The 24,247-nt window shown below is 61.2% G+C and overlaps 2 protein-coding genes across 2 annotated transcripts; one reads left to right on the forward strand and one right to left on the reverse strand.

The window, feature by feature from the left end:
- The first annotated feature begins 4,258 nt into the window (after nucleotides 1-4,258).
- On the forward strand, nucleotides 4,259-15,405 carry MAN1B1 (mannosidase alpha class 1B member 1). Its single transcript, XM_065879050.1, has 13 exons — nucleotides 4,259-4,369; nucleotides 4,760-4,868; nucleotides 5,532-5,647; nucleotides 7,290-7,444; nucleotides 7,705-7,814; nucleotides 8,874-9,059; nucleotides 9,773-9,921; nucleotides 10,293-10,481; nucleotides 12,504-12,694; nucleotides 13,408-13,528; nucleotides 14,073-14,270; nucleotides 14,356-14,487; nucleotides 15,202-15,405. Exons 1-13 carry the CDS (start codon nucleotides 4,259-4,261, stop codon nucleotides 15,403-15,405), a joined length of 1,971 nt encoding a protein of 656 aa, XP_065735122.1.
- Nucleotides 15,406-17,765: 2,360 nt separating this feature from the next.
- Nucleotides 17,766-21,261, reverse strand: DPP7 (dipeptidyl peptidase 7). Its single transcript, XM_065879991.1, has 13 exons — nucleotides 21,162-21,261; nucleotides 20,977-21,090; nucleotides 20,752-20,891; nucleotides 20,506-20,669; nucleotides 20,144-20,279; nucleotides 19,983-20,064; nucleotides 19,721-19,887; nucleotides 19,474-19,534; nucleotides 18,911-19,029; nucleotides 18,659-18,815; nucleotides 18,451-18,515; nucleotides 18,071-18,141; nucleotides 17,766-17,946 (listed from the first exon to the last, which is right to left on the reverse strand). The coding sequence occupies exons 1-13, from the start codon at nucleotides 21,241-21,243 to the stop codon at nucleotides 17,766-17,768; spliced, it is 1,539 nt and encodes a 512-aa protein (XP_065736063.1). The 5' UTR covers nucleotides 21,244-21,261.
- Nucleotides 21,262-24,247: the final 2,986 nt, after the last annotated feature.

Raw genomic sequence — 24,247 nt, forward strand, 5'->3', positions numbered from 1 at the left:
TTGATGGGAACAAAATTCAGGCTGGCAGGCAACGATCTGACAAACGTGTTCACAGATATTATAGTCGACTTCAGGTTGTCCTTAAAGAAAATTCTGGTCTTCCTCTGGAGACTGAATCTGTACACGAGCAGGACACTATGGGGCCTTCCCAGAACAGCCCCTCCCCCCCACCATGTCCTCCACCTGCCTCTTGTCTGTAGAAAACCTTTAGTCTCCCAGGCCTTCCCCGAGTTCCAAGAGTACATTTAATCAGAGAAGTGAGAAAATGCAGAAGAAAGAAAAACAAACAATACCAAAAAACAATAGTTTAGCCATTAAACAAAGCCAAGGACCTTTAGTTCCTCCTCAAGGGCTAAAGATAATATTCTGAGCCATGTTCTTGAGCTGTGTTGCAGATACTGAAAACCCCACCAGGTGGAAGAAGCTAACTGTGTTCTGTCGCTCCAGCATGTACACCCCAGACCGGTTGGAACCAGAAGGTTGATGATGCTGACTCCCAATAACCTCACCACCAACCCATCAGAAGAATGTCCAAACTTCCCTCATGGCGCAGTGGTTAAGAATCCTCCTGCCGATGCAGGGGACATGGGTTCGAGCCCTGGTCCGGGAAGATCCCACGTGCCACGGAGCATCTAAGCCCGTGCGCCACAACTACTGAGCCCGTGCGCCACAACTACTGAGCCCACGTGCCTACAGCCCATGCTCCGCAACAAAGATGAGCCACTGCAATGAGAAGCCCGAGCACTGCATCAAAGAGTAGCACCCGCTCGCCGCAACTAGAGGAAGACCGCACGCAGCAATGAAGACCCAACGTGGCCAAAAACAAATATTTTTTTAAAAATCAGTGAAGTTATTAAAAGAAAAAAATGTCCACGAGCTGATCACACACCCCACAACCCTCCTCCCTCACCCTGTCTTTAAAAACTTTTACTTGGGGCTTCCCTGGTGGCGCAGTGCTTGAGAGTCCACCTGCCGATGCAGGGGACACGGGTTCATGCCCCGGTCCGGGAAGATCCCACGTGCCGCGGAGCGGCTGGGCCCGTGAGCCGTGGCCGCTGAGCCTGTGCGTCCGGAGCCTGTACTCCGCAACGGGAGAGGCCACAACGGTGAGAGGCCCGTGTACCGCAAAAAAAAAACAAAAAAACAAAAAAACAAAACAACAACAACAACCTTTACCTGGAAGAGTTAAGGTAGTTTGGGTCTTTTGAGCACTAGCTGTGTGGACTCCTTGCTTAGCGCCTGCAATGAACACTGCCCTTTCCTTCCTCACACACTGGTGTCAGGAGATTGGCTTTACTGCATGGACGATCAGACCCAAGTTTGCTTTGGTAACAAATCCACTTAGGTAGCCTTTAACTCTGTGTTCATTGACAGGCGTAACTGGGATCCTTCCCTTCTAGATAAGAGGACCAGGGTTGAACCGGAAACCATGTCCACTCCAGATTTAGCTAATTTAGCCACCAACTCATCTGCATTCTAGACTATTCAACTGAAAGGAAGTCCACTCAAACCCTTAACCTTCAACTCCAGCAAATGAAGGTCCCTAGACAAAACCCAAACCCTCCTAGTTCCTGCTATTATCGCAACAAGCCAGGACTTTGGGAAAAAGATTGTCACAAGTGCCTTCAGCCCTCTAACCAGCCTTTCCAACGCCCTCCTGACCACCACCAACGGGCCTCTGAGGAACCACAGGGGTTCTTCCCAACCCTCCCTCTTCACCAGCTCAGAAAAACAACTCTCCAGATTGGGAATCAATCTCTTCTGGCACCAGAGCCACACTCAGTTCAACTGCGGTAAAGCAGCCCCTGCCTCGGAGCTCGAAAGTGATCCAAATAGTGGGGGTCTCTGATGAACCTCAACAGGGTCCTGTCTCTGAACCTGTTCCTTTTCGTTTAGGCCCCTGAGAGATACCCACACTTCCCTCCTTAGTCTCTCCGCCCCTATTCATTTATTGGGCCAAGACAGCTCAGCGAATATGCTGGAATTTCTTTCTCCCAAAAGGGGAAATAATTCTAGAATTTCACAGTAACAGTTAAAATAGTCAACCAGGTGAATTAAGTGACCCTTCACTGGCTTGGCTTTGCTTTGTCTCTGACGGTCCTGGAGCTGATTCGGGAGACGCTGATCATTTGTCCCTACTGAGTCAGCTACCATCCTCCTTATGGGCAAAACGTCTCCAACTGATATTGGCAAAATCCCCAGTGCTCTTCCCATTAAGACTCAAACAGGTCCCTCGAAACCTCTCCCCAGAACTGATCAATACCCTAGGAGGAAAGAAGCCCTTCAAGGTATAAAGCCCGTAAGAGGATTCCAAGGCTCAGAGCCTCACTACCCCTTGCGCTAGTCTCTGTAATACTATTAAATATAACCTGTGAGAAAGCCCAGTGGCTGAGGATGGAGGTCTGTCCAGGACCTGCAGGCAATAATCAACGTTGCTGCCCCTCGACACCCTGTTGTTCTTAACCTCCATACTCTACTAGCATCCATTCCTACTGAAAGCACGTTTTTTCACTGTTATTAATCTGTGCCGCGCATGCTTTGGTACAGGCACACCTCAGAGATATTGCGGGTTTGGTTCTAGACAGTTACAAAAAAGCGAGTATCACAATAAAGCAAGTCACGTGAATACTTTGGTCCCAGTGCATATAAAAATTATGTTCATACCCTGATGCAGTTTATTAAATGTGCAATAGCATTGTGTCTAAAAAACGATATACGTACCTTAATGTAAAAATACTTTATTCCAAGAAATGCTAACCATCACGAGCCTTCAGCAAGTTCTAATATTTCGCAATAGTAACATCAAAGATCACTGACCACAGGTCACCATAACACATATAACAGTAATGAAAATGTTCGAGAAATTCCAAGAATTACCAAAATGTGGCACAGAGACAGGAAGCGAACAAATGCTGTTGGAAAAATGGCGCCCACAGACTTGCTGGATGTAGGGTTGCCACAAACCTTAAATTTGAAAAAAACACAAGATCTGCAGAGTGCAATAAACCAAAGTACAATAAAACGAGGTGTGCCTGAATTCCAGCTGATAAGGCTAGCTGAGACCTTCTCAGCCTTCACTTGGGAAGGACAATACATCTGGACATTAATGCCCCAAGGTTTCACTGAAATTCCTTCCTACTTTTCCCAGGCTTAAAGGCTGATGCGGATGCTACGTTTCCTGCAGGCTCTACTTTATTACAGTATGTGGATGATTATCTGCTCTGCTCGCCTACTCAAACCTCTTCACAGGACGACATCATCCAACTGCTAAAACTTTTGGTTTCAAAGGAGCATTAAAGCCTCCAAGGAAAAACTGCAGTTGCTCAAACTCAGGATCGCTATTTAGGTCACCGGATCTCGGAACAAGGACGCATTAGGATCCAGGTGCTTCATGGCATTCTGAACTTCCCCAAACCTAACACTAAGCCCCACCTCCAATGGACTTTCATACGAAGCAGCCCTCCCCAACTTCCCTTTTTCCTCTGTAAAGTACTACTGCTTTCCCTGGTCTCTGGACATGGCTATTACAGGCTATATGTGCACACCCTTAACTGCGATTCCTCTGCCGTTCCTGAATAAACTCATTTTGCTGATGAAATAGCCAGCTATTTTTAAGGTTGATAGGTCCATGGATGAAAACTCCCAGAGCCTCTTACTGTGCAACGGGCCCCCCGTCCTCTCGCTGACCCCGGCCCCGCCAGGCCCCAGCCTCTCCAGGCTCTGGGGCAGGCACCCGGATCAAATCCACCTGGTGGGGGAGGGCGGGGTCGAGACCTGGGGTCTGGGGCGCAGAGGCACCCCGCCGACATGGCGGAGCGGTGTCACACCCGCCCGGTGTCAGCGCCAGCCCGAGAAGGCCCGGCCCATCCCACGGCCCACAGGCCCTGGGGAAGCCGCGCGGGGCCGCAACCACAGGGAAATCCCAGGGGAACCGGCTCGAGCGGAAACCCCACCGGCTGCGCAGCCACACCAGCGAGACGTGCGCAGGAGCGAGCAGCGTGGGCGTGACGTCACCGCGCACGCACGGAGGCGCGCCGTGGGATGTAAGCCCGCACGCAGGAGCAGCGACGGCGGGCGCAGGCGCAATGGGACTCCGAGGGCGCGGCAAAGGCGCATTGGCTCCGAGCGATGGGCGGGGAGTCGAGGGCGCCGCGATGGCCGCCTACCGGCGTCGGACCTGCCGGCCTCACTGCCTAGCTCGGAGCCGGGCCTCCTGACGACGCCGGGGGGCGAGGCTCCCCGGCCCGCTGCCGCTGTCATGTATCCGCCGCCGCCGCTGCCGCCGCGTCGGGACTTCATCTCGGTGACGCTGAGCCCCGGCCGGAGCTACGACGGCGGCCAGGGCCTGAGGCGGCGCTCGTTCTGGCGGGTGAGGGGCGGCCTGGGGGCCTCCCCGGGGCGAGCGCGCGAACGCGGCTCCCGGGGTCTCGGGCTGCAGGGCCGAGGCGAGGCCGGCGGAGCCCGAGCCAGCACACGCGGGCTGCCGGTCTTTCCCCGCTGTCCCCGTGTCAGGCAGAAACGGCCCCCGCGTGGGTTTGCATTCTCCTCGAACGCGGGCCCGTGCGGTGTGTCGTCCGCAGCAGGGTCATCCCAGCCTGCGGCCGCCGCCGACGCAGCTTCTTCCTCCGCTTCAAAAGCAGCAGAGCCCACGCCGGGCTCCGGAATTCCTCGTCGCCCCCGCGGAGCGCGTCACAGTGGGAGCGATTTCCCGCGGTGCTCTTTTCAGTAAAAAGCGTCACGGTCTGTCTCTCCCTCTCAGAAATGGAAGCAGCTGTCGAGGTTACAGCGGAACGTGGTCCTCTTCCTGCTGGCGTTCCTGATGCTCTGCGGCCTCCTGTCCTACATCAGTGTGGCCGACGAGTGGAAAGGTACCAGCTCCACGATTCCGCTGTGACCCGTGGGGGCTCCTGAGGGCGGACGAAGCGGCAGCAGCGCGCTCTCGCAGCTGCAGGAGGCATAGACGTGGACACATTGGCGGGAAGTCGAAACACAGAGAAGCCTAGAGTGTTCCCAAGCCCCGGCTGGGAGGTGGCTGTCAATCTGAGGTTGTGTGACTTGCCCAGATGTCTGCTGTGAGGACCAGCTTCTCACCCTCTGTGTCTCGCAGTGAGATTCAGGTCCCGAGTCTGAACGCGACCCGCGCCGCCGGGAGCCGGGAAGGGCCGGGCAGGGTGCCAGTGAGGAGGTGCAGGGTCCCTTCTGAATTGCTCTAGGGTGGCTTCTTTGAGGAGGAAGGCTACGGAGCTGCTGTAGGTTTGCTCCAGTAAATGGCCTTGTGCGCTTCCCGAAACGGAAATCATGAAGGCAGAGCAACGGGGATGTGGGTGGGGATAGGGACAGGAACGGCCAGGTGCTTTGGAAAAGGTTTGATTCCCTTTGACCATGCTTGAATTGCTCGAACTGCCCTCTTCGGAGGTCCCACCGCGTCCTTTTACACGGAGTCATAGCTGTGTGGATGCCGTCTCGAGTGCACGTTGAATGTTCTCCAGGCTTTGTGGCGAATTTGAGATAAAGTAGATTCTCTTGTTTAGCCGTGGGCAGCAGGTCGGCAGAAGGGCCGAAGGTGAGACCCGCAAATCCACCCGTCTTGCCAGCTCCTCGGAGAGCAGCTGAGAACCCGGAAACCTTCGCGGGGCTGTCACCTCAGGTACTCTGAATAAACTACGTGCAGTTGTAACCCGGGCCCGTGCCAGAAGCATTTCGAAACAGTACGTGCTGTTTCAGACAGTCTGGGAAGGGTTCTGTTTCTTACCATTTGTTTGAGGTTTTAACCTCACACTCCTTGCTCTGGGCTGGTTGGATGAAGGAGACAGGGGGAAAGGAAGGGGGCCATTCTGTCCCTCGTCTTCTCTGTGCATCTGCTGGGCCGGATCCTTGGTAGGTGCGAGACCCGTCCCTCTTCTCTGGGAGCTACTGGCGGGGGACACTCAGGTGGGCACTCCGCTCTGGACCTGCCCAGACCGAGTTGCTGGGGGCCCGAGCGTCAGTCGGGGCCTGGGAGAGAGGTTTGGGAGTACGCAGGTGCGTGGTGCCTGCTGTCCAGAAAGGGGGAGGTAGGGGCGGGGCCTAGCCCTGGGGCGCCTTCCGGGGTGGGGGAGGTGGGGCGGGGGGAGGACGTGGAGACTAGAGGGCAGTCTGGGCAGCCAGAGAGCCAGGGAAAGTCCCCTGCAAAGGGCAGTGGCTCCGGGGGGGGGTGGCCTTGGAGAACCCGGGGCGCTCTGCACCTGGGGACCCCCTCCACTGCGGGTGCGCCGAGGGCCCCCTAGGGAGAGGATCCTGGGACGGGTGCTGGCCTCACACCCCTGCAGGGCTGCCCCGGGGAGACACAGGCGGCCGTTCTCCCCGTGTCTCACTGGAGGGTCTGTGGGTAGAAAAGAGAATTTCTCCTCCGGAGCCACGAGCGTTCTTTGTGCCGCTTCTGTGGCTGCTCTTCTGCCTACTGACCTTCACAGTCCTGTGAAAGCAGAATGCGGCACGTTTCCCCACTTCAGCGTCCACGACCCCGTCTCTGGTGTGTAGGAGGGGCTGGACGTGAGGGGCTGAACACCCGTGTGTCCCCGGCACAAGTCCTGGGGCCGCTCGGACCTTCTCTCCCGCTCAGACGCCAGCCCTCGTCCCCAGGACCTGTTTGAGCAACGATGCCTCCTTGTTTCGGCCACACCCGCGCTCTTGACCAGGGGGGCCCAGCTTGGTGGGGTTTGAATCCTTGGAAGGAGAATGTTTTCCGGGATCCGCCAGCAAGGTTTCCAGAGACTTTTCCATTCACAACTCAGCGTCCTCACGTCCTGGAGGAGTTGCCATCATGCGCACTGGTCAGGGCTGGCTGGGAGCCAGGAGGGGCGCTGCCCTCCCCGCAGCGCTCTGTCACTGACCGGCCACCTCTGCCACGCCTTTCCGAGGATGAAGCTGGGGAGTCCGGGCGCGGGCCTGTGACGGTGTCTGCAGCTCCATCCGTGGGGCCGTGCTGGCTCTCACCCTGCCGGCCCTGCTACCCTCAGGGTCTGACACCCGGAAACGTCCCTGCCAGGGGCTTAACCCGCTGTCCAGGGTGGCACTCGCCCGTTGGCAGAGCCTCCAGCCGGGTAGTCAGGGCCAGGAGCTGGCGAGTAAGGGGCTCCTCCCAGAGCTGCCCGTCGTATGAAAAATGAAAAGTTTCCTCTGGGAAATTGCAGCTGCTCCGCCAGTCCACAGTGCTCCCTGCACGGGGCCGGGTCAGACGGGGGCAGCGTCCCAGATGGACGATTGAATCATTTCACGAGTGACTCTTGTCTCTGCTCGTGTCTGTCCAGAAGCCTCCAAGGCATTTCCGACGGGGACCACCCAACCTGCAGATTAGAGCCCCCGATGGAGACGCCAAGGACAGGAGGCAGGATGAGGCCCAGAGGAGGGCAGAGGCAGCCGGCGAGGCTCGCTGGGAAGACGACGCGCAGGGAAGCCGCGTCAGGTACAGCAGAGATGGACCGAATGGGGACGCAGAGGCCGTCAGGCGGTCTCTGTGGTGTTTCTTTTCCTGGAAAACAGAGAACCAGCCTGACGCATAATGCACCTTCTGGTTCCTCTTCCTCGAAGACAGTGTGTGCCCCGTGGGGGGTGGGAGGGCGCGGAGGCCCAGTCTGAGCCCAGCTCGGCTGCGACCTCGACCTCGACCTCGGGGCCTCAGCACCTCTGCCCCTGCCCTGAGCGCGCTCTCTACTCCCGCTGCAGCTGGAGGGGCACAGGGACCGAACCGGAGCAGGGCCCCCAGCTCCCTCCGAGAAAGGCAGAGGCCGCCCCCAGGCCTTCCCCGCAGGCCCTCAGGATGAGGAACAGTCCAGGCAAGGTCCCACCTGCGCCCTCTCGGGCCTCCCCCGGGCACTCTGAGGGAGGGGGCGTGCGGACACGCACAAGAGCGGCGGGGTGGCGGGGGGCTCCTGCCGTCCCAACAAGCGCTTCTCAGCCTTGGACACCCAGGTGCAAGGACGCACGGGTCTCGGCGTCTGGCACCCCTTAGAGCTTTGCTGACGACGTGGGGCTCCTTGGCGGCTGTTGTCCCGTGTCCGGCGCTGCAGCCGCACAGGAATGTGTGTGTGCGGGCAGCCAGGGGCCTTGGGTGCTGCGGTCCTCGTGTCGCCCCTTGAGGGGTCAGTCTGTCCTGTTCCCATTCCACGGACAGGAGAACTGAGTCTGGGTCCCCGCCGGGACCCTCTGCTCTCAGTGCTGGAGCCCCCAGGGAGGACAAGAGAGCCCGGAGTGGGGACTCGTGGCCACGCACGTGGGGACACGGGGCCACCGTGTGGGGTCAGAAACGGACGGCAGAGCCGTGGGTGTCGACACTGACGGGACATGTGGTGAAGCTGTGGACACACGTGTTCCCCTGCACGGTAGCCCCGTGTGTGCACGTGGTCCCCCCGCGTGTGGCGGGAAGCAGCCTCTGGACGCCCCGAGGGTGCCCTGGGGAGTGTCGGAGTGGCCTTGGTGGTGTCTGGACGCACCCCGAGGGCGCCCTGGGGAGTGTCGGAGTGGTCTTGGTGGTGTCTGCTCCCTGTTTTGTCCCCGTTGGAAGTGCCCGCAGCTGACCGGGCAGGACGCGGCACCGCCAGACGAGGTATTTTTGTCCGGGTCACCAGCACCTGTCACGTCTGATGTCCCCAAACCAGACTGCACATCGCAGCCTTAGTGGTCCCGCGGCCTCCGAGCCTTTGCTCTGCAAGTGTTCACTGCCCCCTGGAGGGCGGTCCCCGCCGGGCTCTGGTGGAGGCGGATGGGCCCGGGCCAGGCAGCGGGTCCTGCTCAGACCTTCACTGCAGCCCACGGTGCCCCCCGTCTGCCTCCCTCGCCGAGGGGCTGCAGGACAGCTCTGTCCGGGCGCCCATGCCCCGCTTCCCTCCTCGCAGCCTCGCAGAACGAGCGCCAGAAGGCTGTGGTCGCCGCTTTCCGCCACGCGTGGGCCGGATACCGCAAGTTCGCCTGGGGCCACGACGAGCTGAAGCCCGTGTCCAAGTCCTTCAGCGAGTGGTTCGGCCTCGGCCTCACGCTGATCGACGCCCTGGACACCATGTGGATTTTGGGTCTGAAGAAAGGTATCTGCTCATCCCTAGCACGGGGGGCTGAGCTCTCGTGCGTGACCCTCGGGCCCGAGCGAGCCTGACCTGGAAGGTGTCCACGCGCCGTGTCCCGCTGGGCTGCGCCTCCCCTTGTCCTGGGTGCCAGGGTGGCCGTGCTGGCCGTGGGCAGTTCCTTTGTCCCCTCACGTCCAGGCGGCCTGGGGATGCTCAGGACAAGCGTCCCTGCGCCCCCTGCCCAGAGCTGAGTGAGGCTGTAGGTGGGCTTCCAGGGGCGTTCCCAGCCCGTGTTTCTGTTGCAGTCAGGCGGGGCCCGGTGGTGGGAGGTGACACGTGATCTGACGGAGCCGCCAGCGCCCCGAATCTCTCCCTAATGTCCTCCTGTGCCGCGCAGATGGGGCTAAGTTGGGATGGTGTGTCTCTAAACTGGCATTTTAAACATCTGCTTTAAGTTTTCTGATTGGGCTGAAGACCGCCTGCCACTCACTCACCCTCGTGGTCCTTTGTAGCGTGGCTGTGATTGTCGAGCACTTGACCTCGTGCTGCATGGCCTTCCCCCAGCTGCACACTGGCTCGATTTTTTTGCGGGATTGGAAGCCTTCAGGGTCCCCTCTTGCACTAGGAAGTGATGTTGAAACCCTGCAGGGGATGCATGTGGCCCCGGAGGGAGCAGTCAGGGAAACGCTTGGACTGTTAATTTGTTCCTGTATCTCTGCTGTTTCATGTGATAGAATTTGAAGAAGCCAGGAAGTGGGTGTCCCAGAAGTTATTATTTCAGAAAAATGTGGACGTCAACCTGTTTGAGAGCACCATCCGTATCCTGGGGGGTCTCCTGAGCGCCTTCCACTTGTCCGGGGATGTCCTCTTTCTGGAAAAGGCCGTGAGTGTCCCGGCACCAGGTCGGCTCACGTCCTGGGGGCCCTGGGGTCTCGAGTGCTGCCCAGTCGGTCCTTTTCTCGTGGGATCGGGGCGGGGAGGCATTGTTTGCAGTCTGCGCTCCCCTCCACGCGCTCGACTCTGTTTCCGTGCACGTGCGTGGCTGAAGTGGCCCCGCTGCCCGCAGGCGTGGTCATTCAGAGCTGGTTGAGTCCAGCTCGGTTTCTGCAGCTCTTCAGGGGTGGGGCCACATGAAGCCAGCAAACTCATCTCTCCACTGGATTAGATGGAAACGGGTGACAGGTTAGTGTCATGCCATGGAGACAGGCCGCTCTGGGACCGGAATCATTGACTCATCACTGTGTTGTGTATCAGGAGGACTTTGGAAATCGGTTAATGCCTGCGTTCCAAACACCCTCTAAGATCCCGTACTCCGACGTAAACATCGGCACTGGAGTTGCCCACCCACCGCGTTGGACCTCTGACAGCACGGTGGCCGAGGTGACAAGCATTCAGCTGGAGTTCCGAGAGCTCTCTCGTCTCACGGGAGTTAAGAAATTTCAGGTACGGAGGGGCTGTGCTTCCAGCTGGAGCGGGTTTGCACCGGGGCCGTCTTTGCTTCAGTGGGGCAGGTGCAGGTCTGTGTGGTCATTGATCCTGGGGCCAGAGACCAGTGAGTTTTTGGTTTTGTCCCACGTTTTTCCTGGTGAATCCCATTATCTCGTGATATCAGAGGTGTAGGCATGAAAGGCATTGACTGGAGGGTGAGTCCTCTGCCCGGCCCGACCCCCGTGCAGTCCTGTGTCCTGAGGGTCCTGGCAGTGGACGTCTTGTCGTGTGGCGCTCTGCGTGGCCCCGGGTCCACTACTGTTGTCCGGGACTCTTCTGAGCCAGCGAGGGCGGCCGGCTGTCGTGGCTGCTGCCGTGGGATGTGTGGAGTCACCGGGTTTTATAGCCAGTTCAGTGCAATGACACCGTGGTCGTCCCAGCCGTGGCACCTGGACTGTGCCTACGCACGTCTGTCCTGGGCGGGCGGCTGGAGCGGTGTTGCTGGCATGGCTCCTGCTGTGTGGTGGGACCAGCAGGTGCACGTGGAACGGAGGGCTGACTTGCGGGTTTTGTTCTTGGCTCTCTGTGTGTTGTTGCCTCTAGCAGTGTCTGCTCGCCCACCTTAGGCGGGGCCCCTCCTGTGGACGATGTCTCTGCTTGTGGGCCTTCCTCTAAGGTTGCCTCTATTCCTTCAGCTTTTTTTCTCCCCGTCCTTTTTTTTTTAAAAAATATGGCATTTTATTTTTTTAATTAATTAATTACTTATTTTTGGTTGCGTTGGGTCTTCGTAGCAGTGCATGGGCTTCTTATTGTGGTGGCTTCTCCTGTTGCAGAGCATGGGTTCTAGGCACGCAGGCTTCAGTAGTTGTGGCTGCAGGGCTCAGCAGTTGTGGCTTGCGGGCTCTAGAGCACAGACTCAGTAGGTGTGGCACATGGGCTTAGTTGCTCCGCCGCCATGTGGGATCTTCCCAGACCAGGGCTCGAACCCGTGTCCCCTGCATTGGCAGGTGGATTCTTTTTTTTTTTCGCGGTACGCGGGCCTCTCACTGTTGTGGCCTCTCCCGTTGCGGAGCGCAGGCTCAGCAGCCATGGCTCACGGGCCCAGCCGCTCTGCTTCATGTGGGATCTTCCCGGACCAGGGCACGAACCCGTGTCCCCTGCATCGGCAGGCGGACTCTCAACCACTGCGCCACCAGGGAAGCCCAGCAGGCAGATTCTTAACCACTGCACCACCAGGGATGCCTTCCCTTTTGCTTTTAATTGAGATTTAGTTTATATATTGAGAAATCCTGTCTTGTGTGTACATTGCGTGTACTCACGTCTGTGACCGTCATCGTTATGTAATTCCAGAACAATTCCCTCACCCAGATTGAACCCAGCACTGTTTGCCGACCCCCTCTGGCAGCCGCACAGGGCTGGGCTCTGGCACGGGCCCCATTCTGGTCAGTTCGTGTCCCTCCTGCAGTGACTGCAGTCTGGGCGCTGAGTGAGCATGGTGTCTTCAAGCTTGCAGGACTGGTCAGAATCCTTCCTTTCCAAGCGCAGACAGGCTTCATCGTGTGGGTTGACCGCGTGTCTGGACGGTCACCTGCTGAGCTTTGGCCTGTGTCCCACTGGGGATCTGGACAACACGGCTCCTGTCGGGTCCCGTCCTGCACAGACGTCCTCGTGTGTTGTCCAGCCATACTTGTACCTCTTAGTGGGTGTGTGATTGTGTCTCTCTGGATCGACTTTTCTGACAGTCAGTGGTTCGTCTTCTGAGTTTGCGTGTTGGGCTGCTGTGTATCTTTGTGTGTAAGTGCGTCATCAGGTCCCTTGGCCGTCGGTGGACTGAAGGGGTCGTGTGCACGTTGTCAGGACGCATCCACGCGCTACGGTGGCTACTTGCTCCTAAGATGTCCCCCAAGGGTGGGGGCTGAGAACCGTGGCGAGGGCGGGTTCAGCCCTGTGGTCAGGCCCGTCGGGGCGACAGCATCCAGGGAGCGCAGCCCTCTGTGCAGCCCGTCCCGCTCACCGCGCTGCCCTCCTGTGCCCCAGGAGGCCGTGGAGGAGGTGACCAGGCGCGTGCACTCCCTGCGCGGGAAGAAGGATGGGCTGGTGCCCATGTTCATCAACACCAACAGCGGGCTCTTCACCCACCTGGGCGTGTTCACCCTGGGCGCCAGGGCCGACAGCTACTACGAGTACCTGCTGAAGCAGTGGATCCAGGGTGGGAAGAAGGAGACACAGTGAGGCCCGTTTCTCAGCTCTCAGGGTGGTGGGAACTGGCAGCCACGCCAGCCGGGGCCGGGCCCCTCCGCGGGGCGGGGTTCTCCTCACAGCCTGTGTGCAGAGCCAGGGCCCGGCCGGCCGCTGGCGTCCACGGCTCGTCAGTGCCGGGCAGCCGGGGTCTTCCTCGGGCCTGTGGCCGCCCCTCTGGCGTCCGCTCGCGCGGCAGGCGACCGGGGCCCCCTGGGCCTCCTCGAGCTTAGTGCCCTGACCCTGAAAATGCACGCTTTCCCGGGGAGCAGCCATAGCTCCTTGTCAAGGTTGGAAAATAGAGATTAACCCTCAAGTCTCAGGCCCAGGGGTGACAGTGACCCAGAATCAGGGGCAGGGGCAGCTCCAAGCCGTCACCCACGGGTGAGACGAGGGTGTCACCAACTGGGGAGCCCGCGGGCTGGTTCAGAGAACCGGGGTGAGCGCGTCGGGGCCAGGGGCTCGGCAGAGACTGGTCTCTGGTGGCCCCTTGGGGCTGGTTGGGAGGCACGGGCCCTGGTGAGGGGCGGGGGCAGAAGCCCACGGGGCTGACGCGGGCCTCCACGGGGAGGCTGGCGGGGCACCACCCCAGACAGGGCAGCCGCGAGAATGGGGACGGGCGCTCAGGCTCGTGCCCTTTCTCGGAACATGGGGGCTGTGCGCCCGCCTGGCCTGCGCACACGGGCCCCGCTGGTCTGCACAGGCTACTGGAAGACTACCTCGAAGCCGTGGAGGGAATCAGAAAGCACCTGCTGTACAGATCCGAACCCGGCAGGCTGACCTTCGTGGGGGAACTCGCCCACGGCCGCTTCAGCGCCAAGATGGTGAGCCTGGTCTGACGCGGCCGAGTGGGGTCTTGGGGCTCCGCCCTTTGTCCTTGACGTCGGATGGCTCTGAGACTCTGGACGTCGGAGGGAACCATGCAGTTCTGGCCACGGAGTGTGAGCCGTCCCGAGTGGACGTGGGCTGCGCAGCCTGGGCTGTCCCGTGACAGGGGGAGCTGAGGTCTGTGTGGTGCCAGGGCCCCTCCCGTGCTCCAAGCCCCGCCTCCCATGCTCCGGGGGACCCCTGTCCCCAGCCCCCCTTTCCCCGCCCTCCTGCAGCTGGTGTTCCATCGGCCGTTCGGGGCAGGTGGTGAGGGAGACCCAGGTCAGCATGTGCTCCCCGGGAGGTGGTGGTCCTTCTAGCAGCTTCTGCCCTGCACATGTGGGGCCCCGGTGTGTGGCCTGCAGTTCAGTCCCCTGTTGGAGCCCTGCCGGCACTCAGGCCTGTTGGCTCCTGGGAACACGGGAGGCCTGATAACGCTGGACCCGTGTGGAACCCGTGAGGCCGCAGGTCCATTGTGGTGAGGTGACCCTCTGATTCCAGGACCACCTGGTGTGCTTCCTGCCGGGGACGCTAGCTCTGGGCGCCCACCACGGCCTGCCCGCCGACCACATGGAGCTGGCCCAGGCGCTCATGGACACCTGCTACCAGATGAACCGTCAGATGGAGACGGGGCTGAGCCCCGAAATCGTGCATTTCAACCTGCATCCCCAGAAGTCCCATAAGGACGTGCAGGTCAAGGTGAGCCACGCTGGGGCCGGTGTGGCTCAGGGGCACTAGGGCAGGGGTGTGGCGAGGCTAGTCCTGAGCCCGCGTTCCTCCCCAGGCCGCCGACAGACACAACCTGCTGCGGCCCGAGACGGTGGAGAGCCTGTTTTACCTGTACCGCCTCACGGGCCACCGCAAGTACCAGGACTGGGGCTGGGAGATCCTGCGCAGCTTCAACGCGTACGCGAGGGTGAGGGCCCGCCGCCCGCCGCCCGCCACCCGGGTCTCATCCCCAGCTCCTCGCCGTCGCCTGCCGCGTGGACTGGGTGGGGGAGGCCCCGCCCCGGCCGCGAGGGCCCAGCTGCCCAGCACTGCCCTCAAGGTGTACATGACCAGGGGGCCAGGGCATCCCTCCTTCCTGTCTCGGGGCGGGTCCCTGCAGCGGCCCGAGGTGCACAGAGCGTGTCCCTCCTGGGTCGTCTGTGGCCTGGGCGTCACTTGTCCACCCGGAGGTGACTTCTCAGCCGCTGCTCCCCAGGACGGGTGCTGTGACCGCCACCACCCCCGCTGTGCTCAGGCCCAGCCACCCATCATACAGCCGGGGCCATGGCTCAGAGAAGGTCTCGCCCTGCACAGGGCCCAGTGCCCAGCCCAGCAGAGCTGAGCCTTGGTCTTTGCCCCATGGCACGTGAGGTGCTGGGTTGTACACCCCTCGGGTGACCTCCGGGCTTTTGCAAGACCTGTACAGGTTCTGGAGGTCGCACTTTCCATCTGGTCACTTGCAGGTTGCTGGCATCCCCCAGGAGGTCCCTGGAGGAACCACGGCTGACCTCCGGGGCGGCCAGTCCCCTTGTGGGCCTTGGTGTCCTCAGCGCCCTGGACCCTGCCCTGGGGGGCCTCTAGCCCGCAGCCCTTGGAAGGGCTGCGCCTGCATCGTGACACTGCGGCCTTGGCTCTCATGCAGGTCCCCTCGGGCGGCTACTCTTCCATCAGCAATGTCCAGGACCCCCGCAATCCCCAGCCCAGGGACAAGATGGAGAGCTTCTTCCTGGGGGAGACGCTCAAGTACCTGTATCTGCTCTTCTCCGACGACCCAGACCTGCTCAGCCTGGACACTTACGTGTTCAACACGGAGGCTCACCCCCTGCCCATCTGGGCCCCCTCCTAGGGCGGGACGGCTCCCGAGTGCGCGCTGCCCGGGGGACTCATGAGTCCTGTCATGGAGGGTGCGTGTGGGCAAGACCCTGGCCCTGACCTTGGCTGTGCGGTGTCCGCCCAGCTGGCTGGAAGTGCTCCAGGCCGGGCTGATGACAGAGGCCAGCGGCAGCTGGGCCAGGACGTTTCGGGGCCTCATAGCTGCTTGGGGTGGCCGCTGGGCTTCTGGTGCTCTGCCACGGGTTCTGGGCTCCTTGCCTGGTTCTCGTCGGGACACCGTTAGGAACAAGTAGGAATAAATCAGTGCTGTGATTTAGGGAGGTCCCGTCCACCCGGGGAGCCTCTTCCTTCTTCCTAAGAAAATCAAATCGTGACTACATTCCTGAAACCCGAATGCCCTCCTGCTGGCTGTACAGGGCTTCCTAGGGGTCCTGGGCCCTCTGGTCACCCTGGGCCACACTGGGTCCCCAGAGCCCATGATGAGATCAGAGACAGGTGCTGCGGGGACAGCCTGGGTACAGCTCAGCCTCGGGGCCTCACAGCCTGTGAACACGCCCCAACCCGGGGGTCTCAGGGGGCATCCGTGACCTCATGGGGATCTGGGCCCCTGGCTGGCTGTGGTGTTTACAAGTTGGACTCAGGGATCCTCCCCTTGCCCTTGCAGGGGCTGGGCGGGGCTGAGCCGGGCTGGGCCGGCAAGTTCACTGGCTCCCAGGCCAGCCCTGATTGATGGACTTTTCAGTGGAGATAAAAGTACATTTGTTCTAACTGGCACCTGCTGTGTCTTTGTTTCCGGAATCGCAACTGTGAAACGGGGAGGGGCAGCAGGGGCAGTGTTTGGGTCAGGTCTGACGTGTCCAGAGGTCAGCTTTGCCCCTGCCCCCGGGGGGAGATTTGGGAGTGTCAGCTTCCCAGGGCAGGTGCTGGCCACAGTGGCACCCAGGGTGAGAATATGCCTGTGACGGTTGCCGGCGCCAGTGAGCATGGTGGGCCCTACCTGCTCTGCCCGCTTCCCTGGCGTGTGGGGTGTCCGCGCCTGGGGCTCCTTCTCAGGGTGCCTGGTCAACCTATTTCATTCCTTCCTTTAAAAAATAAATTTATTTTATTTAATTTTGGCTGCATTGGGTCTTCGTTGTGGTGCGCGGGCTTCTTCTCATTGTGGTGGCTTCTCTTGTTGCGGAGCACGGGCTCTAGGTGCGCAGGCTTCAGTAGTTGTGGCACGCAGGCTCTGTAGTTGTGGCTCACGGGCTCTAGAGCGCAGGCTCAGTAGTTGTGGCACACAGGCTTAGTTGCTCTGCGGCATGTGGGATCTTCCCGGACCAGGGCTCGAACCCGTGTCCCCTGCATTGGCAGGCGGATTCCTAACCACCGCACCACCACGGAAGCCCTCACTCCTTTTCTTTAGCCGGCTGCACCCATGCCTTAGGACTGACCCCGGGGTAGCTTTCCAGAGAGAAGCCAGGATCCTGGGCCTCGACTGGCCCTAGCTCCCAGGCCCTGGTGACCCTGTAGGACAGGCCAGCCCCTTCTCTGTGTTAAACGTGAGGAGACTTCGTTCTTACCCCTAGAAGCCTCTACACAGGCACCGGACCCGGGGTGAGGCAGGGCCTGGCCTGTTGCTGGGGCCCCTCCTCCGCTCGCACCTCGTGCGCTCACCCTCAGGCAGGGCTGCCGCCCTCCACTTGCCCACGGGCCCTGCAGGCTGCGTGCCGGCAGGTGCCCGGCAGGTGCACGGGGCCCGTGTCTCAGTCGGCCCTTGCCCTGCCTCTCACGGCTGTGGCTGCCTGCCCGGCACGACCTCCCCAGCTGGGGGGTGCGTGATGCTCCCTGTCGCTACCCCCGCCCCCCATACCCCAGCGCAGGAGCCTCTTGGGCAGCAGTTGGTGTGGGACTCGGGACAGCAGGCTTCCCACACGGTGGGGCCTGAGTCTGCGGAGTGAGGCAGACTGCCCCCCGGCCCCGCCCAGGCCTGGCCCCAAGCAGGGGGACTTGGGGGCTGCAGGGCTCCCCAGGCGGACACTGCAGTGGTTGGGGATGAAGAGGATGAAGAGGACAGCTGAGAAAGGAGGTGGACAATCACTGGGGTGGCCTCTCGTGGTGGTGTGGATTGGCCACCGCAGGAAAGGCCGGCATCCCCCGTCACCCAAGACACAGATGGGAGCTGAGGACTCTTTTATTTATCAGCGGAGTTTAGGAGGTGGTGTGAGTGTGTTCACTGTGTCCAGGGCCTCAAGACAGGACAGGACGTGGGACAGGACATGCCTGACAGGCCACCAGTGTTTGTCCGGCCTCTCCCTCGGGCAAGGCCCTGCCCACCCTGGCCGAGCTCCAGGTTCAGGAGGTTGGGCCGGGGCTCTCCCCCGCTTACTCGCCTCAGGCTCCCAGCAAGTCCTCCCTGGTCCTGCTGGGGGAGCACCCCTCAGCCTCGGAGCCCCTGTGCTGTGCCAGCCGCAGCCGCTGCTCATGCCTCGCTGCCTCGACCCACTTGCCGATGAGGGTGGCCTCTAGCCTGCGCGCCTCCACGACAGATGCGGGGTCTTCTGGGTGGGACGCTCTGAGGAGCAGGCGTGGGGGACACTCAGCAGGGCTGGCAGGCCCCGAGCCTCACACCACCCTAGCCCACGTCCACCCATCGGCCCAGGCCAGGTACTGCACCCCCTCCCCAGGCAGGACCGCACCTGAGGTCCAGGTGATGCGCTCCCCCGTGGATGGTGACGGCGAGGACTGACATGCTCAGGTTGCTCTGAATCTGTATCATTGAAGGAGCCTCCGTGTCAGGGGTGCAGACTGTGCTCTGGGCCTCAGCCTCGCAGCACAACCTGCTGGGAGGTTGCATGTCCCAGTCTGTGGGGTGCAGTTAAAGCAGTAGCTCGGGGTGACTGCATAGACCTGAACGGTCCCATTAGAAATGAAACGTGAAGATGAATGAGCCAGAAGTCAGGAAAAGAACCAACAAAGGGAGGGGAGGGGACAAGGGAGATTGGAACAAAAACCAAGGAGGTGCAGGGCCACGAGTGCTGGGACCCACACGGGGCGGGGACTTCCTGGCCTGACTCACCCCTCCCCCGGCCCAGGGGTCCAGGTCACCGTTGGAGAAGATGATGTTGCTGGCAGCCGTGAGGTCTGAAACGGACAGAGCAAGCAGTGGTGGGGACCGGGTGGGGCCCCCCCAAATCTGTGACCCAGGGGGGCTAGGGAGTGTGGGAAACAGAGGCAGCTCAGTGCAGGGGGAAGGATGCCGCCCCCAACCCTGTCTTGAGCCTCACCGCCTCCCCCAAAGCTGGTCTGCAGCCAGTCCTGCCGGGGCCACACGCCCCACGCGTCCAGGCAGTACTGCTGGCGCAGGGCTTCAGTGAAGGGCAGGTCAGGGAAGATGTCCGACACATTGTTGCTGGAAAATGTCAGGTTGATCTCAGTGCAGGCCTGCGGGACACCCGCACCACCATCAGGCCAGGGGGCCAGGACACCACATGTAGCACCCCATACCTGGCAGTCCCAGGCCCCCAGCTCCCACATACCTGGTAGTCCCAGGCCTTGGCATCGGGGCCCAAGCCGCAGCCCGTGGGGTCGGCACAGACCTGGTACTGCAGGTAGATGTCATAGCAGGGCTCCGTGCCCGAGGAGTTGTACACCAGGCCTGGGGGAGAGGGGTACTGGGGCTGGGTGCCTGGACACCCACCCTGCCCCCTTAGATGGGTCCAGCAGGTGTCAGGGGCTCTGGGGTCCTATGGGCCCAGTGAGAAGTGGAGTGGCTGGGATCTGTACTATCAGCTCCTGTCCTGGCTGCTGAGGGCAGCTGGGCAGCCCACCTTGATGTTCTCCCTCCCAGCAGGGTGGGCCGAGGTGGGGTGTGCTGCCCTTTGCACTGGGGACCTCCCAGAAGGCCCTTGGGTTCGCGCTCTCCAGGCTGGGCCATGACGGGGATGGCCACTTCCTGCCCCAGGGACCAAGTGGAGGCTTCTGCGCTCCCCGCCCCCGTACGGCCCTCATTGCTGCCCGCCCACTCCTCAGCCCACCCGCTCCCCTGCCAACACTGGGTCCCTCACGCTTGACACCAGCCCAGGCAGGTGGGCAGACGCACCGGCCAACGATCGGAGCCCCTTGATCCTCTGGCTCTCACTCAGCAGCCGGTCGCAGCCAACCTGTGGGTGCCAGCAGAGCCCCTCAGCCGGCCACCCCCCTCGAGACCTTCCCTAGTCCCAGGTCCCAGAGTGGGTGCAAGGTCCTGGGGCTGGCCAGCTCTGACCACCCCAAGGCAGCCGGGCCCCTCCCTATCCACAGGACACTGCCCTCCCCGGGTTCCCGCCAGCCAGGGGTGGGTGCCTCGCCTTGACGGGGTTGGCAGGAAGGTGTCCCACGAAGTCGGTAGGGTACGGGTAGTCCATCATGGCCAGCAGGGTGAAGGCATTCCGGGCAAACCCGAAGAGTTGGGTCAGGTCCCCTGGGCCAGAGAGCGGCCAGCAGGTGCCGAACTCCTGGCTGACCGTGTCATAGGCTGCCAGGAGGAGCAGGACAAGGGCCTTTGGAGTCTTCAGGCACACGTGGGGGAGGGGGAATGGGGGGCAGGGAGGCAGGGGGCGGCCTCCTCACCTCCCTGTAGGAACAAGTCCTTGATCTGCCGGAAGGCGTCCCGCACGGCCTGGGCACACTTGGGACTCTGGCCCTCAAAATCCTGGAGGAAGGAAGGGTGTGGCTGCACCCGCAGCCTGGGCTGCTTGGGGGAGGGGTCGGGGGCCGGAGGCTTCACTTACTGCTGAGACGTCCCGAAAGAACTGGTAGGGGTCACCGAGGCCTGCCACCGAGACGACAGGTGCGCTGGCTGCCAGCGCCCCCGCCACGAGGTGGGGGTACTTCATCCTCATGTAGGCGCTGAGCATCCCCCCATAGCTGGGCAGGGGCGCAGGGTTAGCCGGATGGCTCCCCACGCCACCCCTGCAGCACCCCGCTCCCGCCGGCCCCAGTGCGCCTCCGCGACGACACCTGCCTCCTCTCTCCTTTCTCAGAGCCCCCCACCCCATGCCTCCAAAGGACCCCAAACTTCTAGGACCCACAGAAATTCTGGCCGGGGCCAGGCTCGCATTTGTTCCGGGAGAGAAAGGAGACAAGGACGCACCTCCCGCCGAAGGCGATGGCGGGGGCGTCCTGGGCCCCAAGTTTCTGCCGAAGCGCCCGGAGCAGCCCCGCGTAGTCGGCCAGGGCCTGCTCCACCGTCAGCAGCTCCGTGTACCCGCGGCACCTGGACCGCTCACCGAACGGGAGAGACTTTCCGTAGTACCGCTGTGGGCAGGAGACCAGGGGTCACTGACCCCGCGCCCCGGGCTGGCCCCCAGTCCCACCCCCAGCCCCAGCCGGTACCCACGTGCTCGGCAAAGACGACCAGGGCCCCCTGCTGCGCCGCCAGCTCCAGGATGAACCCCGAGTTGTTGGCGAAGGACCACACGTCCCCCTCGTTGCCCGTGTAGAAGAATATTGGCCCCTCGCCCCTCTTCCAGAACTTCTCTGTCGGATGGAGGCAAGGGGGCGGGTGAGGCGTGGGGTGCCCGTCCTCATCCGACAGCAGGAACTGTCCCCAGGGCGACCTCACCTGACAGCAGGAACCGCTGGCGGAAGGTCTTGTTGCCAAACCTCTCGAAGTTGAAATGGTCCAGGAGCTGCTCGAAGTAGGCCTCCTGAAACTCAGGGTCCGTGGCTCTGTGGGCTGGAGGGCACAGCGCTCAGCGGGGGGGGACCTGGGGGTGCCGGGTGGGGGGCCCGCGGGCCGGCACTCACCCCCGGCCTCCAGGCTGCGCAGCTGCAGGGCCAGCACCAGGGCCAGGGCCCACGTCGGGGCCGCCTGGGGCGGGGAGCTCATGTTCACTTTGCCCGCCAGCTTCGGGTCAGATGTGGGGGGGGTCACGTGACCGGCAGGAAGCCCTCACGTGACGGCCTGGGCGGGGCTGTGAGCAGCTCTGCCGTGTCCTGCCGGCGGCCAGCTTCCGGGTCCTCAAGCTCCTGGCGCTCCTGTGTCACCATGAAGATGGTCGCTATGGGGGCACCGGAAGTGGGGCTGAGGGCTCGAGGGCCCGGTGCTGGGGCGGGGGACGTGCCTGGCCAGTCACCCGTCCTCTAGCGGCCACTGCTGAGGGCCGGGCTCCGTGCCACACACGCACCGAGCGGGAAGTGCCTGCCCCGCTGCCCAGCCGCCTCCTGGCCACACGGCGTTGTCCTGGGCCGGGCCCCCCAGCGGGCAGCCCCAGGGGAGGGTCACTGTCAAGGGCAGGGTTGGGGAAGGCCGCCTCCTGAGCAGCTGCTCAGAACGAGCCCTGAGAGGGAGGGAGGGAGGGAGCCTTAGGAGGATGGGGGTGGGGGCTCCGTCGAAGAGGGTCGGCCGCCGTGGAAGAAGAGCCTGTCCTGTCCGAGCAACAGTGAGGGCCCGTGTGGCTGGGCAGGGGGCGGGCGAGCGGGGGCCTCGGAGCCCAGGCAGGAGGCAGCTGGTGGGGGTGGAGAAGGCTAGGAGGCCAAGCCTGGGATCTGGGACCCCCTCCTCTCCCCATCAGGCCAGCCCCCTCACTGGCTCCGCAGTACCCAGAGGACGGAAGGGCCACCTCTCCCCCGGTGCCAGTCCAGGGCCCAGTGAGGGGCCAGACAGGCCAAGCTGGGCGGCCCGTTCAGCACAGGTGGGGCCGTGCTGACCACAGTCCTGCTGGGGACGTGGGCAGTGAGCCAGGCCCAGAGCAGGTGGGGAAGGTGGCCCCGCCCCAGGCAGCAGAGGGAAGGGGAGCCACCCGTTCCCACTCCCAAGACTGTCCCCGGCCAGCTCGACCCCCAGACTCTGCCCAGGCCTGGACTGTCTGGTGCTGGGACGGCCCAGGCTCGGCTGGGGTCCTGGGCTCTGGCCACAGCCGGGAAACCGGGCCAGCTGGCCCATTGGCTTCCCCTCACACAGTCCCAGGACTGTTGCTGTGGCAGTCAGCATGGTGACAATGACTGTCCATCACATGACACCACCCTATGGGTGTAGTCACCCTGAGGCCACCCAGTGCCACACCACAATCATTCCACAGCCCCTGTCCCCATCCCCATGTCCCTGTGCCCCCGTCCCCATGTCCCTATCCCTGTGTTCCTCACTTTCCCATGTCCCCATGTGCCCACCCCCGTGTCCCCGTCCCCGTGTTCCCATGTCCCTATGTCCCCGTCCCTGTGGCACCATCCCTGTGACTCCATGGCCCCCATGGCCCCGTATCCCCATCCCTGTGTGCCCACCCCCATGCCCCCTTTTCCGTGTCCCTGTGTGCCCAGGTTCCCATGTTCCCGTGTCCCTGTTCCTGGGTCCCCATCCCCGCACCTAGGGATTCCTGTCCTGTGTTGAGAGAGCTACACTTGAAGGCCCCCAACGGCCTCTTCAGGGTGGGGGCCAGGACAAGGACTCACAGCCCCTTCCCCTGGATGGCAGCCCCTCCCCAGGCTGCTCCCACTTGCATCTCTTCCTCTATCAGCTCAGGGGCCTGATCCCAACACCCCCACCACAGACCCACCACGTTCCCCCCTCCCAACCCTCCAGGCAGCTCCTCCATGCCTGGGGTGGAACTGAAAAGGCCCAGGGAGGTGCATTCTGATTTCCTCTGAGACTGTCCTGCCACACCTGGTGACCCTGAACACTCGGGTATGTCTGGGGGTCCAGGGCCCTTCCCCCAACTGCCCGGGGCCACTGACTTTGGGGACAAAGCTGGGGCCTGATGCCTCCTCCACAGCCCACAGATTTGGGGAGCCAGGCCCAGTCCCTCATCACAACCTACTCTGCCCTTTTCAGACCTCAAAGCTGCCAGGAACCAAGGGTGGGGAGGGGGGATGGATGGGAGGTACCAAAGTAGGTCCCAGGGCTCTCAGCTCTGGCCCATGCAGCACCTGCAGTTGTGGCCATATTTGTGTGTGTGTGGCCATATTCCTGTGTGTGTGTGTGTGTGTGTGTGTGTGTGTGTGTGTGTGTGTGTTAAATTATACTTTCAACCACGTTTAAATGCATTGGCTTTTTTCCCCCCCAAACACAAATATTCTTTTATTTACTTACTTATTTATTTGGCTGCGCTGGGTCTTAGTTGCAGCCTATGGGATCTTTAGTTGCAGCATGTGGGATCTAGTTCTCTGACTAGGGAGAGAATCTGGGCCCCCTGCATTGGGAGCGCAGAGTCTTAACCACTGAACCACTAGGGAAAGTCCCTAAATGCATTGGCTTTAATGCATCATCATTATTTCTAAAACTAGTTCATTTTTCCAAACAGAAACCATTCACTCATTAAACAACTCCCAATTCCCCCTCCCCCAGCCTGGGGTGCCCTCTATTGTCCAGCCTCTATGAATTTGCCTATTCTAGATACCTCATGTAAGTGGAATCATACAGAATTTATCTTTTTGCGTCTGGCTTATTTCACTGAGCATAACATCTTCAAGGCTTATCTATGTCACAGCTTGTGTCAGGATTTTCTTCCTTTTTAAAGGTAAATAATATTTCATTGTATGGATGGACCACATTATGCATACCCATTCATCCATCAGTGGACACCTGGGTTGTTTCCAACTCTTGGCTATTGTTTAAAATGCTGCTGTGAACCTGGGTATACAAATATCTCTTCAAGACCTTGCTTTCAATTTTTGGGGGGGTATACCCAGAAGTGGGACTGCAGGATCATATGGTAATTTGATGTTTCATTTTTTGGGGGACCTCCATATGGTTTCCACAGCATCTGCGTCATTTTGCACTTCACCAGCAGGTGCCCAGAGGGTCCATTTCCCCACATCCTTGCCGACACTTGTTTCCTGTTGAGTAGTAGTATCCCATGAGTGTAAGTGGCCTGTCATTCAGATTTTGATTTGCATTT

Source organism: Phocoena phocoena, chromosome 6 (genome assembly GCF_963924675.1).
Source record: "Phocoena phocoena chromosome 6, mPhoPho1.1, whole genome shotgun sequence".
Taxonomy (NCBI): domain Eukaryota; kingdom Metazoa; phylum Chordata; class Mammalia; order Artiodactyla; family Phocoenidae; genus Phocoena; species Phocoena phocoena.